Genomic DNA, 15830 nt, shown 5'->3' on the forward strand with positions numbered 1-15830 from the left:
ACCAGGAGCATGCGCTGTGTCCTTATGGTTAGTACGCTGTACTCCGGTTCGAGTGGTCCGAGTTCGAGCCCTGGCCAGAGTCACCTCGTTGTGTTCTAGCCGGGGCAAGCTCTTTGCTCTCGTTATGCCTCTCTTCACCCAGGTATAGAAATGGGGAACGGCGAATTTAATGCTTTGGGAGGGGGGAGGGGGGGACCCTGCGATCGACTAGCATCCAATCCAGGGGGGAATAAAAATACTCCAAGTCACTTCATTCTACGGAAACCGGAATAAGCACTGGCCTGATGGGCCACTATGTTTGTATACAGGTAATTCGAGAAAGTTTGTCGAAAAAAAGCACAAAAATGCACGCGACAAGAGGGTATTCACATTAATTTTTGCACATTGACCTGGAGGAAATGTACAAGTTTGTATTTTTGCTGGTGAAGATTTTTGTTTTTCCTCTCAGATGGCCTTTTTCTTTAGCTTACTTTTACTGTCGCGTATCTTTGAGTTTTGAAAATTCTTCTAAACTAGAAGTACCTTGTTTCCACAAGTCTAAAGAGAGAGAAAACGTGCAGATTCGCGTTTGTCATGTCGCTATCGTATTCGGTACTCCGCACGTGCAGTAGCTCTCAACTTCTACCCACACTACCTTTCTGTCTCATCGCGTGCACTTTTGTGCTTTTTTCCGACAACCTTTCTCAAATTAGCTGTATGCAGACTTTACCTACTGAACTCACGCAACCCTCTTTTGTCAGAGGAACAAGTGAGTTTCAAGCAACAGTTGATCGAAAATTCTGGACTACGAGACTGTACCGAGCCCTCAGTTTTCGCTTCATGGTTGCTAAGCAACAGATCACGTGCGCAAAAATCGGGGGGCTTGGAGAGCTCCATAGCTCTAGCTCTCGAGCGCTGGAGCTATTCTTTGATTGCATAAAAAAGTTATCGGAATCTTTACGAGTGTTTCAAGGGCAGATTTGCCAAAAACGGCATTTGTTCCCCAGACTGTTGTAATCTTGACCATTTGTAACCAACAGTACTTTCGAAGTACTCCGAATAGTTCGACTAGTATATCGGCTATCGAGGTTTCAATCGAGATCAAGACCGGTGGCGCGCATGAGTTAAACACTTGTCAAGGAAATCACTCACTGAATTAGAAACCTGTAATTTCTGAATAGAACAGTTTATGACAGCAACAATAATAACAACACGCGGTACTATCAAGGCAGGCTCTCGCCATTTCACAAGTTTAACAAGACTGTTAAACTGTGACACCCTCCCAAAGCCCTAAGCCCACCACCCCACAGATAAAAACATCTAGAAAGCAACCTCGTTGGGGTCTATCCGCTTTCAACATGACGATTGAAAGGGGGGTAGTAGACCCTGGGTACGAGACTACAAATAAAGAAAGACTAAAGAAACAACCAGACTTGGATTTACGCGAGTTTTGCGTCCGTTCTTCTCTTCCCTGCCCCCCCCCCCCCCCCCCCCCCCGCTCATCTCTTTTCCCCGGCCATGCATGCCACCCTTTTAGCACCATGTCTCACTGAAAAATTCTACGCTTTTTTTGGACGGAGTCTCAAATCATTAATCTTTTCGCAATTTGAAGCAAAAAGCTCGAGCAAATTTTTTCCATATAAAAGGAGTCATTTTTTCACCTTAATTAGACCACCTGTTTTATAATTTTTGTTCCGATTATTTTTGTCATTTGAATTGACCAACCATGCATAAAACCAAAACATTCGTAATTGTTTTGTTGCGTGCAAACAAGTTGTAGGCTGCTTGTCACGAGTTAAGAGAACTGATCATACGATCGTTTGCCTAACAAAAGAAGCTTGCACAATGGAATTTTATTTGTTAGTCAGGTGAGTACGTGACGTAAATCATAAATACACTGGCCATTGTTTTGAATGTTTTGTGCGTGGGGTGACACATGAGTGACGAAAGTTATTTTCATGACCCGTCGAAAAGGGGAAACAAAAATTGCTTCGAGAAATCGGAAAGTTTGAGAAATCGGGGGTAAAATTACAGAGACTGTACCATCCAAGGGAAACGAAAGCTGGTTCGAGAAAATCGGGAGTTTCGAGAAACCGAGGGTTCGAACGGGACGTGCATTTTTCAAACGTAACGCAATGCATGTGATAGCTCCAGCTGACTTGGCGAAATAGAAAGTAAAGAAAAAAACGCACGTAGAGTAAGAAATGGTTCAGCATCCTTCTTTTTTTAAAAAAAAAACTTTTCCGGAGTTATAAAGATAGGTAGAATATGTTTTGATTTTATATTCTAGAATACTTGATCATCACATGATCGAGCGTGACCGGCGTCGGGACGTTGAGACAAAGCCCCCTCGCATCCCCTGTGGAGAACGTTTGGTCATCATATGACAACGCACGTGACTTTCCAGTGATAAATATAAAATTTCTTGACGGGAATCAGTAAAATCAAGAGAGTAATTTTCTCTTGGTAAAATCTCTTCCTACACCCTCTTCCCCGCCCACCACTATTGCAGATAAAGATCCCATGTGCTTGTGGTGCATGACTGAACTGCTTTATTGAGAGGAGCGCTAGCTTCTTGTGACGGAAGAAATCGCGGCTTTTTGGCGTTCTAAACCTCACTGTCAACAGAAAAGCTACCGTGTTTTCGTGATCAGATAGAGGTATTTTTGGAGGTATATAACGCAGTATAACGTCGACGTTCACAACAAATCCACTAAAGTTTACAGTTCTTTCAAATTTCGTTTAACATGGCCCGGTGTGTTGAAGCAAAGCCAAAACTGACATGGAGAACTCGAATATCTTACGGAGTTGGACACATTCTAAACGATCTCTGCGCTTCGATGTGGTTCACGTATCTCCTCGTGTATCTTCACAAGGTCGTAGAGTTTTCAAACGTGGCTGCGGGAACATTGCTGCTGATCGGACAAGTCGCCGATGCCCTGGCCACTCCGTTTGTTGGAGTAGAGTCTGATAAAACTGGTGATTGTAAATATGGCCGGAGAAAAGTATGGCATTTGGTTGGAGTTCTGTGTGTTGCGTGTTCGTTTCCATTCGTTTTCAACCTGTGCATCCACTGTGAAAATGCGTCAACTTTGGCCCTATTCATGTACTATGTTCCATTCATTGTGATATTCCAGTTTGGTTGGGCTTCTACGCAGATCTCTCATTTAAGTTTGATTCCAGAACTGACAGACAGCGAGAACGAAAAAGTTACTTTGAATGCAATTAGGTAAGACAACTGAAACCAAAATATCTGTAAATACGATATATAAATACTCTTTAGAATTTTACATGTAATAGATCTTTATTTGCCAAAATACTTAAGCTGAACGTTGATTTTGTAGTGATATTTACTCGTTTGGTAATATTAAATTATTTTAGAGCTAATACCATTTTGTCTTCGATTCCCATGTACAAGTACGGCCTATTATGTAATAGGTATAAAGCGGTAGGTTCTGTTTACTTAGGCCCTATTTACATTGACAGAGGATAATCCTGGTGCTAGGTCACCCGAGCAATAGACCCTTCACGCCATATGGTTGGGGGGCAAACGCGGCAAAATTTACAGAAAATGTATGGGAAAAATCGGGAGTTTGACGCTCGATAATTCGAGAAAGGTCGACTTTCTGCAACTTCTATGAATTACAAACCTAAAATATTAGATGAAAGAGTTAACCGATCAAATTTGAGAATTTTACTCTCACTTAGAAAGCCGCCCCCTTAAGATTTTCATTTTTCACATATTTCTCTGTAAAATGGAGCCGCCTTTCGCGGGAAAATTTAGAAGCATTTGTATGAAAAACTAAAAGTACGATTTCTCGCTTCTAAGTAAACCGATCCCCTTCAAATTTAATCAGTTAACTCTTTTAGCAAGTATCTTTAGTTTGCAATTCACATAAGTTTCAGAATGTCAATCGTCCTCGAATTATCGAGCGTCAAACTCCCGATTTTTCCCATACATTTACTGTAAATTTTGCCGCGTTTGCCCCCCAACCAAGATGGCGTCAGAAACCGTGAAAGGGTCTATTATGACATATGTTTTCAGCTTTCAGTTTATGCGAAAGATTCCATTTGGCCCTCTTGCTAGGATCAAGGCCATTCCATTAATATCCCCCCAACCCCCCTCTTGACAAGACTTTTTAAAGGTTCTTTGAAAGTCATTTCTGAGGGGGTAGCTCTATTGGCATTATTTGATCTTTCAAATATAATTCTGAAGGGGTCAGGGAAAATGTTGCCTTTCTTCTGATGGGGTTCATAAAAATCAATTTTTTTTTCTCAGGGAGGCATCATGTTATTACACTTTGATATTTGATCTTTTTTAGGGGGGGAAATTTTGCGGCTTTGTGGATATAAAATGGAATGGCCCCTTGTCCTACTGCTAGGATATTCCTATAAATCCCTCAGATAGGATGAACTTATAATAGCGACACATCTCAATGATTAATTTTCAAACCTGCATGACTCTATGTCTTTGCTCCACAGATATGCTGGTACAGTTTCATCAAATATTTTTGTATTCCTGGTAACATGGGTTCTTATAAGTACAGAAGGCAAAGGATCAGCAAAACTTGCTCCTTCTGACTCCACAGCTTTCATGGTCAGTGTTTTGATTTTTTCTTTCTAATTTCGGCAACTAAACATTTTCCTTACATTACATGAAAGTTGTCAGGTGTGAAGAATGCATTGCAAGAATGCAACAAAAAAAGTTTCCTGAAACCAATAATTGTGATATGGCAAAATTGCAGAGGGATCTAGAGGAGAACCTCTCGACAGCTATTTTCACTACAATAATGTCTGCAAAAAAATGTCTTCCAAAAAATAGTCTGTGTGCAAAATATTTTGAAATGCTCCCAGTACCTTAATGAATAGAGCCTAATGACCTTGAAGTCCCTGGCCTTTATACACATTTATGCTGCTAATATCTTAAAGGTGTGAAGTCGTAGTCTGTATCAATTTTTTTTACCAACCCACATCCCCTTCAATGTCTTGTACCAGGGTTCTCAGTTGAACCCGTAACCCGTAACACCTGTCACATTGCAATGTACCTTACGCCTGTAACTACCACAGCAACGGCTGTACAAAATTCTATTGAGAACCCTGCATGTGTACCCATCATGTATAACTCTGGTGATTGACCCTCTTGTCTTGTTGGGGGGTGGGGGGAGGGGGTGCTCTCTGTATATTTTTGGCACCCTTGCCCTATACCAGACCATGCTCAGCTGATTTTGCAACCCTGTACTAGACTTAGAAGTAAAGCTTGAGGGAAAATTTTTAGCAGACAAAAAACTAAACGCAAACATTTCACTTAACAATGACATTAGTGTTACTTTCGCTTATTTTTCTACTAAAATTAAACTAGGGTAAACACCAAAAATCCCTACCCTGTCCCAGACTTGTGTGTTTTAGAACTGTATCAATCACTTTCAGTGTTTATTGGAAAGCCATCTGTCAACATGACATTTAGGAAAGCCTCTTTCTCTCATGAGTTTCTATTCCTATTTTGAACTTAATTCTTCATGCCACCAATCAGTTTTCTGGCAAACCATACCCTTTTTAGACTACTCCTTGATTTCTATACCCTATCCCAGACTACCGTAAAAACTTGTGTATAAGCTGCACTTTTTTGCCGAAATTTTGGGCTCAAAATCGTGGGTGCGGCTTATCTACGAGACCATTGCATGCAATTTTACAGGGCATCTGACAGGATGCGGTGGGGCGGCCGTGCGGGTCCACATACATCTGCATAAATCGCTCACACTGCATCCTCCGCATCTTCTGCGCATAGCTCTTTACTATCCTCACAAACAAAAATAACAAGGAGACTGATCATTTTGAAAAAGTTTTTCCTCTCAAAACAGCGACGAAAACCACGCTTTTCGTCCGTGAATAATTTTAAACCCCCAGGCGTTCCACGTGTCTTTTGGCGATTGGCCTGGATACTAAGCTACGAACGCTTTCACCAACACAGCGCAAAATCAGGTGCAAAATTTGATGTAAAAACTGTGATGAATGAAGAAATACCTGTCTGTCAACGAATGGCAGAAAAAGATCAAAAATGTTAAAGTTGGCAGAAATGATGTTTATTCTATAAAGTTCTAAAATTCTGGGTAAGACAGAAGTGTTTTCCGTTTATGTGTTTATAGTATACATCCTAGTTGAGTGCACATCGATCGGAAAGGCTCAAGGAATCAAATTTAGCTTTATTGATTGTTGAAATTTCCTCATCCAGCATTTTTTTACAATCAACTGGGCATTTTCCCGCCAGGTTTTATTTTTTTTTTTCTCAAAATCATGCTTGAAATTTGGGGGTGCGGCTTATCTACGAGTGCAGCTTATACACGAGTTTTTACGGTAAACTGCTTGAAAACCATTCCCTTCACAGCGGCACATACCCATATATGGCAGTGCCCCACCCCTTCTCGGCCTCTGGCCAATTATGCAAGGCCAAATTTAATGCCACCCACATCTTAGCTTTGCCTGGGCAGTGAGTGGTGTTACTCACGAATAGTGAATTCAATATGGTTTACAAAAATTATGATGTTTTAGCGACTGAGAGACAATATAAATCTTGTGTGTGTTCATGTAAATAAGGCCTCTGTGTGACACAGGTTATGAAAGCAAAAGGTAAAGGTGACATCAGAGTTCGTGACACCAATTTATTTCTTTAACTGAATAACATTTTTATATGCCTGTTTCAGCCCAGTTCTAAACTTGGCTTCCGCATTTCTTTTTCAGTATGTTGTATTTATTGTGGTGGGTACTGGTCTCCTATTCATGCTCATATTCCATGTTGGATTAAAAGAGCCACCAAGAGCTTGTACATATGCACTTGCATGTGAAGGAAGTAAGAGGAGTGCTGGAAATTGGATACACTGGTTTAAAGAAATCCAGTTCTATCAGGTTTGTGTTAAAAACAAAAATCAACAAAATAGTTAACACCATATTTAAAAATTCTAGTATGCAAAATTATGTGAATCAACAAAACGTTATATACAGGTGGCTTTCACTGTCACGCCACTGTCACCCCGCAAAAAAATTATCCATCAAATGTTTCACGTGGTGTCAAACTCCGAAATTCCAAATGCTCTACACTGTATCTTAAAGAGAGAGAATGCTATCGAGCGAAAAACCTTCAACAAGATACGTATTTTCTCGATTAAAGGCCGGACCTCGATTAAACGCCGGTCTCGTATGAACGCCGGGTCAAAATTGCTAATTTTTAAATAAACGCCGGGGGCGTTTGTTCGAGGTCCCGGCGTTTATTTGAGGTCAAGCCAACAAGTAGAAATATTCTCTTGAATGGCACTGTTATGACATGCTAGTATGGTATGCTGCTTTGGAAATTTCAATAAACGTTCAAAGGAAAAGTCTGGCGTAGCATAGCTAGGATGGATGCTGTGATACGTCAGTCATGATTCATGACTGAGGTATTTCCTTTCTTATGTTAGTGCTCACAGTCGTTGAAAACTCGAGGATCCCTCCAGCGTTTGTTTATAAGTTGGAGGAGGTTGTTTAAAAACGAGGAGGACGTTGGCGACATTGCCGTTTACGAGCTTAAAACTTTGTACATACCCATAACCTTTACTTGCATGCTCATTTATTGTTCATTTACCGTTTATGTCCTGTTTTTCACAAATCTTGATTGCAACATCAACGTGTTCAATCCGCAATAGTGTATCTTTGGATAATTATCATCTTTGGATACCAAGGGACAGTTTTTCAGAGCAAAACGAAGAGAAAAATCATCCCGCCTTGACAAACTGCCCCTTGGTCTTGGAGATCGGTAAAAATAAACAATCTGAAAAAAAAATGACAAAAAGTTGCAGTCCGTTAATAAACGCCGGGCCCCAATTAAATGCCGGCTTCGAATAAAGGCCGGGTCCACCAAGCTAAGTTTGAAATAAACGCCGGGGGCGTTTAATTGAGAAAATACGGTATATATTAAGACGTCTAATAGCCAGTGAAGAATAAAAAAATCAGGGTTGTTGCGATTCTATATTTTAGAATTTCGATGATGTCGTGCATGAAAACCAAGAATAACAGAAAGTATGATGGTCTTAAATAAGCACATAAATGTGGATTTAAATTTCAATAATAGTAGGTTGGCTTTACCTTCCTTTGCTACAGTAACTATAGTTTACCCATTTATTTTGAAGGTTAAGTCTGCCTTGAGTTTAGTGCCCCATCAGGTGGAACTTATCCCGGTTTTGTAGCATAAAGTGACTAGGAGTATTTCTACTCCCCAATCCTCCATCACAGGGTTACCCCCCAGCAGTAAATTTGCCAGTACCCATTCATACCCCTCCAGGTGTGAAGAGAAGCACTATCATGAGAGTAAAGTGTCTTGCCCAAGAACTCAGTGCAGTGCCCCGACCAGGGCTTGAACCAGGAATGCTTGATCCGGAGTCCATAACAGTAACCATGAGGCCACCACACCTCCCAAAAAAGTTGTCTTTTATTCTGATCAGCTTGGAAACTTTGATAATCTGGATATGATTTCCCTGACTTGACAATTATCCAGATGAAGAATTAATAATTTGTGATCATCCTTGATTAAAAAATACAGTGGATGGTGAATAAATGATAAATAATTTGATAATAGTCTTGTTTTAAATGCAGGTATTTTATAAATTTCTTTTATTGCAGGTGGCTTTGCTGTACATGTGCACTCGTCTTATTGTTAACATTACACAAGTGTATATCCCGATGTATACTCTGGAAACACTGTCCCTTAGCAAGGTATGGAACCTTTTTATTATTTAAAAGATTTTCATGAACACTTTTATCTGATTGGTTAAATTCTTTTGCACGTTTCTGATCTGTACTAACTCTCACTTGTAGATAGTCTTCAAAAGTTTTAAGTATATAATTGTTATATTCATTTTTAGTTTTTTCTGTTTTAGGACACCATTGCCAAAATTCCCTTAGTTATCTATGTCAGTGGTTTCCTGTCAACATTCCTTACAAAGCCATTGAATAAATGCTATGGAAGGAAGGTATGTACACATAGTTATTATTCCTATTTGGGAGAAACTTTTTTCGTGTCAGGTTGTGCATGTTGTGGCTGAAGTCTTTGGTTTAAATTTTTTCAAACCAGTTTGATTTTTATTTCGATCATTTGTCTATCCTCATCATCATAATCTGAAACAAAGGGAAATAAAAATCAAATTTAAACCACAACATGTACTTAATTGTATATCTAGGAACAATGGTCTGTAGGTAGCCATTATAGATCAAGGAACATTAAGTGAAAGGACTCTTGAAAAATATTGAGGTGATAATCATCATCTTCATGTAAATTTGCAATAAATTAATATCTTCAAGCAGTTTAAATGTTATTACTGAGTGCTTTTCATGTTTGCTTTTAGGGGACATTTTTTCTTGGTCTACTTATGATAGGAGGAGTGAGGTAAGTCAGTCCTCAATTGATTTATAAAAGCAAGTGTTCAGTAATAACAAACAAAATATTACATCTTACATTTCTGTCAAGCTTAACATCATTTCTTTTCAAGCATTCGTACTCATCAAAAAAACTAATCTGAGAAGTACATGTATGCAGGAAGTTTGACACACTGGAACCTACATTGTACCCGGTAGTAACATTTGCATATGGTCTACATGTAGCTCCCCCAAATCTTCCTGAGTAGTTTAGAAGTAGCATGTCTGATGAGTGTGTTAAAGATAACAAATTTGGCTTCTGTGTCACCAGCTGATTTTTTTCTAACAGAAAAATTAACGAAAACTAAAAATTAAAAAAATGGATATGGACATGACCTTACCTTAAGAAGTAATGGTAGAACCCTGAAATATATATTAAGACTTTTTTCTCACAATTTCTTTCTGGGGTACACAGTGTTTGCCATAACCTGTTATGTGTTATTTATGGATTATCCACAGCTTATGGATGTGGTTCATTGATAAGAATAACTACACAGCTACATACGGAGCTGCTGCATTACTAGGTGTTGGTGGTTCTACCCTGCTTGTCACTGCCTTGACAATGTTAGCAGATCTTATTGGAGAAAATGTGGTAAGTGACCTGTCAATGATTTGTGAGTTTACTTGAAGGAAGGCTGATCCATGTGATCATGCATGCAATAGCATTCTCACCCTAACAACTCTAACAAGTACTGTTTCAGGAATACCATAAAAGCTCTATGATTCCTTACTGATAAGCCCCTTGCAAAGTTAGCCTTCCTGTTTAACTTCAGGTTTAAATGTATTTGCTTGCTGTTTTTGAAAATAAAATACCCCCACATCCAGGAATACAATAGAGCTTTACAGTAAATATAACCCATCTGTAACATGATGATGTTAACTAGTTTTGTGCTTGTGAACTCACTGAAAAGCCCCAGCATTTACAGTGTATGGAGTAGCAATTTTTATTGAGTGTATGTTTTCTGTTATCCCAGGAAACAGGTGCTTTTGTCTATGGAGCCATGAGTTTTACTGACAAATTATCCAATGGAATTGCAGTTCAGCTGATACAGATATTTCATCCATGTAACAAGTTGGGAGAGTGAGTATCATAATTATTGAATATCTGTTTATGGACAGAGGTAAATATTCACAAGTGTTGGCTTACGTTCTCCAGAGAATTCTCAAATTAGTACAAGCTTTGTGATCAGTACAATTTGACATCAAGACTGCCTTGTTCAAATTGTTCTGTCAGAGCATTTATTGTCAAACAAATGAAAGAAAGAGTAACCTCAGTACTCTTTCTTTAGTTGTTTGCTGTCCTTGTGTTTGAGAACGACTGGTTTTCTTGTACAGCATAGGCTTTATCCGAAGCTTATCACCTGAAAAGCTTCTGGTTTTATGCAGTATCAACTTATGCATTGATAGCAATATGAAGCCTCCAGCTGTACTTATTGCAGAGATGCTAGTCCATCTAAGGCTAGCCCAGGTTTCCCGCTGTGATTGAAAAGTCGTACGCAAGATCACAGCACAGTGACCCTGTTCAGTACATAAGCCCAGATCATTCAATGCAGAATATCTATTTAGACCAATGACATTCATGCCATACTTGAAAACATATCCTTTGGTGGTACTGTATGAAAAGCATGAAAAGGAAAATGTCATGTTTCGTTTTGTAAAAAGACTCTGTGCAAAGAATGAAGGGAAGAGTAATGTCTGGTTTGCTTTATTATTGGTCACCTTTGGTAACAACTAGCCTACAAACACATTGTCTGAAGAGTCGCAGAGACTAGGTCATGGTTGCTTGAGGTGTTAGTGGACTTGACGATGTTCCACCCTATGCTGTTTGGTTACCAATGGGTTGTTTGTTTCTCTATTGGTCGTTTTCTCAACACTGAGTAATTCTTAGGGTACATGTCACATGGATCCATCAAAACCCATTGACAAATGCATGGGACTCAGTTTCCTAAAACTCCTTAAACTTTGGTGAAATTCTTACTTGCTCTCATCTGCAGCTTTTGCTTTAATCTTTGTTAGACACATGTATCTCTTGATAGGATTGGTATTCTTCATCATCAAAGAATCCAGGTCGGGCGCTTTTTACTGCCCAAATTCTGCAAGCGAGCTTCTTTCTAATAAAGGTTTCGTCCTTGCGGTAATAGAAACAATTGTGCTACTCGACATCTGATCGTCACTTCTTTGCACCATCGTCGTCAACATTATCATCTTGGTCAACGTTTTTTATCACCTTCCTCAGTTTCCTTTGCCTTTGATACTCTTCACCTCAACACATGGTGCCACGCGTATTCTGGTCAGTTCTCTACATCTGCAATCAATCTTAACAACAACAAAAATTCTCGACAAATCGCTAATATCTATTATTGTACCGTGTGGAAATTCAGGCTTGTTCCAAGTGCGGTACACAAGCTGTTCATCTGGAAGGCGTTTGTTTCTTCTCTTTTGGTGTTTAACATTGCAGCAGGTTTTTTGAATACGTCTTGTAACAAGATTGCAGACTTATACAACTTTATATTGGCATTCGAAACGCTAACAAGTGTCCACGCTGGTCGACTCGATACTGTGTCTCACAATGTTATCAGACTCAATTCTGTCTACTTTGAAGTTGTACATTTCCTTGTTAGGGAATTCAGTGTTAACGTACGTAGCAGAGCGAGTGTGCGAATATTTCAGTGCACTATATATAAAATAAAAAGACCTTAAAATAACGTCTACACTAAATTGTTTCATGCAACGTTGCTGGCTTCAAAAGCTCACTATTAAGGGGGGCATTGTCTAGAGTTCTAAGCAATACCTCCTCTGAAAGTCCTTATAAACAGCTGTAAATCCGTCAGCTCCATTCAGTCATACAATGACTGACTGTCATGCGGCACGTGCTCGTATTCCGAATCCTCAGAAACGTTGCTTAGCAATACGACGTTATGCTGACGTGACAACTTTTGGGGTGTTCGGGAGTACTCGTGCTATCCTCTCATTGGTCAATAAGAGTCGGAAATTCCTCGAGTATCTACAGGAGGATTTTCCAACAACAGCAATTGCTGCTCTGGGTTAGGGGGTAGTGATCATATAACTTAAGTTTTTATTTAAATTACATTGTTGTTGTTTGCTTGCTCGCTTGCTTGCTGCTTCCGCGCTGTACCTAACGGTAACGTAATGCTAATCACTACAGACGGCTAGCTTGCTTGTGTGCCTGTGTGTTAGATAAATTAATTCATGTTGCTTGTCCTGTTTTCATTTAATTTGCGATTCAAGACATGGAGGACTGCATAGTTCTTGGAGTGGAAATGCTACAGCTTCACCTCAAGGAGACGAACATGTTCACCCTCACATGTACGAGTTTATATCACCCACCTTCATTGTTAAATAAGTGTTGTTTTGTTTAACATGTGGCGACTATGCGAATATTTTGTTACTATGCCAGGCGCTAAGGAAACCTTTCGTTATTTTCCCGCAATTCTGCAGCACCCGCACGTTTCAAGTATTGTGATTGGTTTATTTCAGAGGGGGTTTCTAATAACCTCCGAGAATAACGATAGATTTGTTCAACTTCGTGATTGATCGATGAATCTCTCGTGTAGATTTAGCCAATCAAAGGTCAAACGTTGATTTCTCGACCAATCAGCTGCAAACCCCAAAGTGACCTCTAATTAGCGTATGTGACGTCCTGCGCCTTTCTAACCAGCCACACATTTAGAGTTGAACGATCTTTGCTTCATTTGTCAATTTTTTTATTGTTAATTTTCATTTCTGTAGGGCTTGCTGTCCAGCCTGTCATCTGTACTACAGGGAAGTCATGGTATTTGTTGCTGGTGGAGCGACTATTTTTGCATTTTTCGTTCTCTTGACCATGGTGAAGACAAACATAGGCGAATTTAAAGGTAAAAGGACTTTTTTGATGCACAATTCTTTCAGTAAACGTACATTACTGGTTTTCTAGAACAATTGAAGTAATGGATAAGCTAATTTTGACGTTAAGTTCTCAAACTCATTAATAATTCATCAAGTTAAAAGAAGGAAAATCATAACCGGAAGGAGGTTTTGTCCCGTATTAATTAATATAGATTTCTACGATTTTATTTCTCCGTTTACTCCGTAGTTCTTGTTTCGATTGAGAAGATATATCAAACAATCGGGACAGGGTTTCATCGGCTATCAAAACACCATGAATCTCGTCAAAAATACTCCGCTGCGCGTCCTATTTTTAACTCTCCTACCGAGAAGATTAACTGCCGTTCAACAGCTGACTTTTCGATCGTTAGTTCCTCCTCTTCCCTAATGAATGGCTAACGCTTGAAACGTTAACCCTTTCACTCGCAAACTGTCCTTGTTTATTCGAAGTAAATTGAGTCCAATTGACCACATCCCCCCGTGTTTCAAAGGGACTTTGCAAAACTAGTTTTCGGGATTTTATTTTCAGTTTTGAAACGTGTTCAGAATTTTTAGTCTTGCTATCACCAGCTACATTTAGGGTGTGCAGATTTTTTTCTAGGTGAAATTTAAAAAAGGAAATAGTAGTTAGAATTAGGTAAAAGAACAAAAACAAAAAACAAAACAAAAAACACCGAAATCGAGTAAACCTCGTTTTCGGGGTCTTTCTTTACTCGGCCACAGACCCCACAGTGGTTGAAGTGTAGACCCTGGTAACGACGTTTCAGTTAAAATAGTTACTAAACGTAAACATGAAAATTTTGTTTTCTAGACTCTGGAGTAAGTGACCCGAATGTTCAAGACAAGCTCCTTGGCCAGACCACTTCAGTTAGTGCATCAAGGTCCATTGGATCTCCCACAACCCCGTGCCTTATGTACGAGCCAAAGACTCCGCCTAAGTATGGGGCAATGAACAGCGAATCACCATGCTCAATACAAGAGGATTTTACAAATTTACATAGAAAGCCTGAGAAGAGATGCGAGCGGTAACAGCAGGCTGTAACTGAAACTATGTGCTTTTTTTCAAGTTTGGAAATAATTTTCTATTGAATACAAACATGTTTTTCTTCGATACATGCAAATGAATTAACCATACATTGTAGAACTCGATACATGGTTTGCAAAAGCCAGTCACAATCTGCATATGCTTGCAGCTTTATATCCTGTGAATATGGCACTCCCACACGACCAGAAGCAAGGTGGGGCGACCATATTCAGAGTCTAGCAGCTTTATGGCAGTATGAATTAAGGATTCTTGCTGTTTTACAGCGTTTCACCAATTTTGTAACAGTTTATACAGATTAAAAATAAATATTTCGAAACAAAATAACACGCAAAACAAAGAATTTTTAAAAAAGTACAGTATTTAATTAAATTGATAAACTGGAATACAAAGACGTATTTATTCTACCTAATGAATTAGAACTTTCTGGGGACCATAGATTAATTGAATAAAAGAAGAAAAAAAAGTGAGTGTAGATTCTTGTGAGAAGATGACGTTCCTTTCGGGTACCAACCAACTGGAAGTTGATCAGTCATGATATGGGTTGACACGCAAGTTGAGAAGCGTTGCAATATGAGATAAAACCAGCGCCCTGTTTAAAACTAGAAAAGAACTGTTTAGCACATATACGATAAATTAAAATACAGTAAAAGAGTAGTTTATGCGCTACAAATTAGTTCAATTCTCGAACGTTTCGAGACTTCGTCTCTTCAACAGCGTTAAAAAATGCCGGCATTCTTCCGAGAAGAGACAAGTCTAGAAATGTCCGAGAATACTTTTTTTTTTAATTTTTCATTGTTTTGATTTAAAACGGCGATGTAGTGAAGGGAGCAATAAGCGAAAAATCATTGCTGCAAAATATTACCATTTGACTTAAAGAGCGCAGAAAACTTGGCCTCAATCACAGGCTTTCGCCTTCTGACCCTTTTACCCTTCACTTCCTAAGAGATTTTGCTCACGAGAGTCACCTATCGTCCCCTTAGCTTTCTCGTCTTCATTTCTTCATCATTGACGCCATTGGACCAAAAGACACCAAAAATCAAATTACGCCATTTGGCTCACTTTGACGACGCAAGTGACGTCATTGTGTTATTCACATCGTTTTCTGGCAGGGGACCCTTGTGGGTGTTTCTGAGCTGTACTTTTTGCCTCGTGTCACGTGAATAGACAGTGACACGAGGATAGAGGTTGACATTTAGGAGATCTAGGACTTTATTTTGAAGCTGAGCTGCTAAGTTTAACTTAACCGATAACGCTCTTGTCCCTTCGAAATTTGTTAATACAGTTACCTGACAAAAATGTAGAAAACAGGATGATAGCTTTAAAATGAAACTTGACTGAGTTCTTAACCAAGACAGACACATGTTGTTCGTGTGCACGTAAGTTAAGAGACTGATGGGCAGTGGTTTTCAAAAAAGTGTAGTGTTTCAAAACTGAACACCCCAAAAAAATATTGAGGTAAAAATTATACCCCCCTTCCCAATTC

At 39.3% G+C, this 15830-nt stretch overlaps 1 protein-coding gene across 2 annotated transcripts; it reads left to right on the top strand.

Moving 5' to 3' along the window:
• Positions 1 to 2131: 2131 nt before the first annotated feature.
• On the top strand, positions 2132 to 15269 carry LOC144659974 (major facilitator superfamily domain-containing protein 12-like). 2 transcript variants are annotated; one of them, XM_078520515.1, is made up of 11 exons: positions 2132 to 3208; positions 4462 to 4576; positions 6715 to 6879; positions 8626 to 8718; positions 8883 to 8975; positions 9348 to 9388; positions 9877 to 10009; positions 10392 to 10498; positions 12667 to 12744; positions 13168 to 13292; positions 14114 to 15269. In XM_078520515.1, exons 1-11 carry the CDS (start codon positions 2727 to 2729, stop codon positions 14329 to 14331), a joined length of 1650 nt encoding a protein of 549 aa, XP_078376641.1. In that variant the 5' UTR covers positions 2132 to 2726; the 3' UTR covers positions 14332 to 15269. The 2 variants fall into 2 exon arrangements, with proteins under 2 accessions (XP_078376641.1, XP_078376649.1); XM_078520523.1 differs by lacking the exon at positions 12667 to 12744 and having other exon boundaries at positions 2390 to 3208.
• The last annotated feature ends 561 nt before the right edge of the window (positions 15270 to 15830 follow it).

Source organism: Oculina patagonica, chromosome 1 (genome assembly GCF_052425735.1).
Source record: "Oculina patagonica isolate OP01 chromosome 1, crgOcupat, whole genome shotgun sequence".
Classification (NCBI taxonomy): domain Eukaryota; kingdom Metazoa; phylum Cnidaria; class Anthozoa; order Scleractinia; family Oculinidae; genus Oculina; species Oculina patagonica.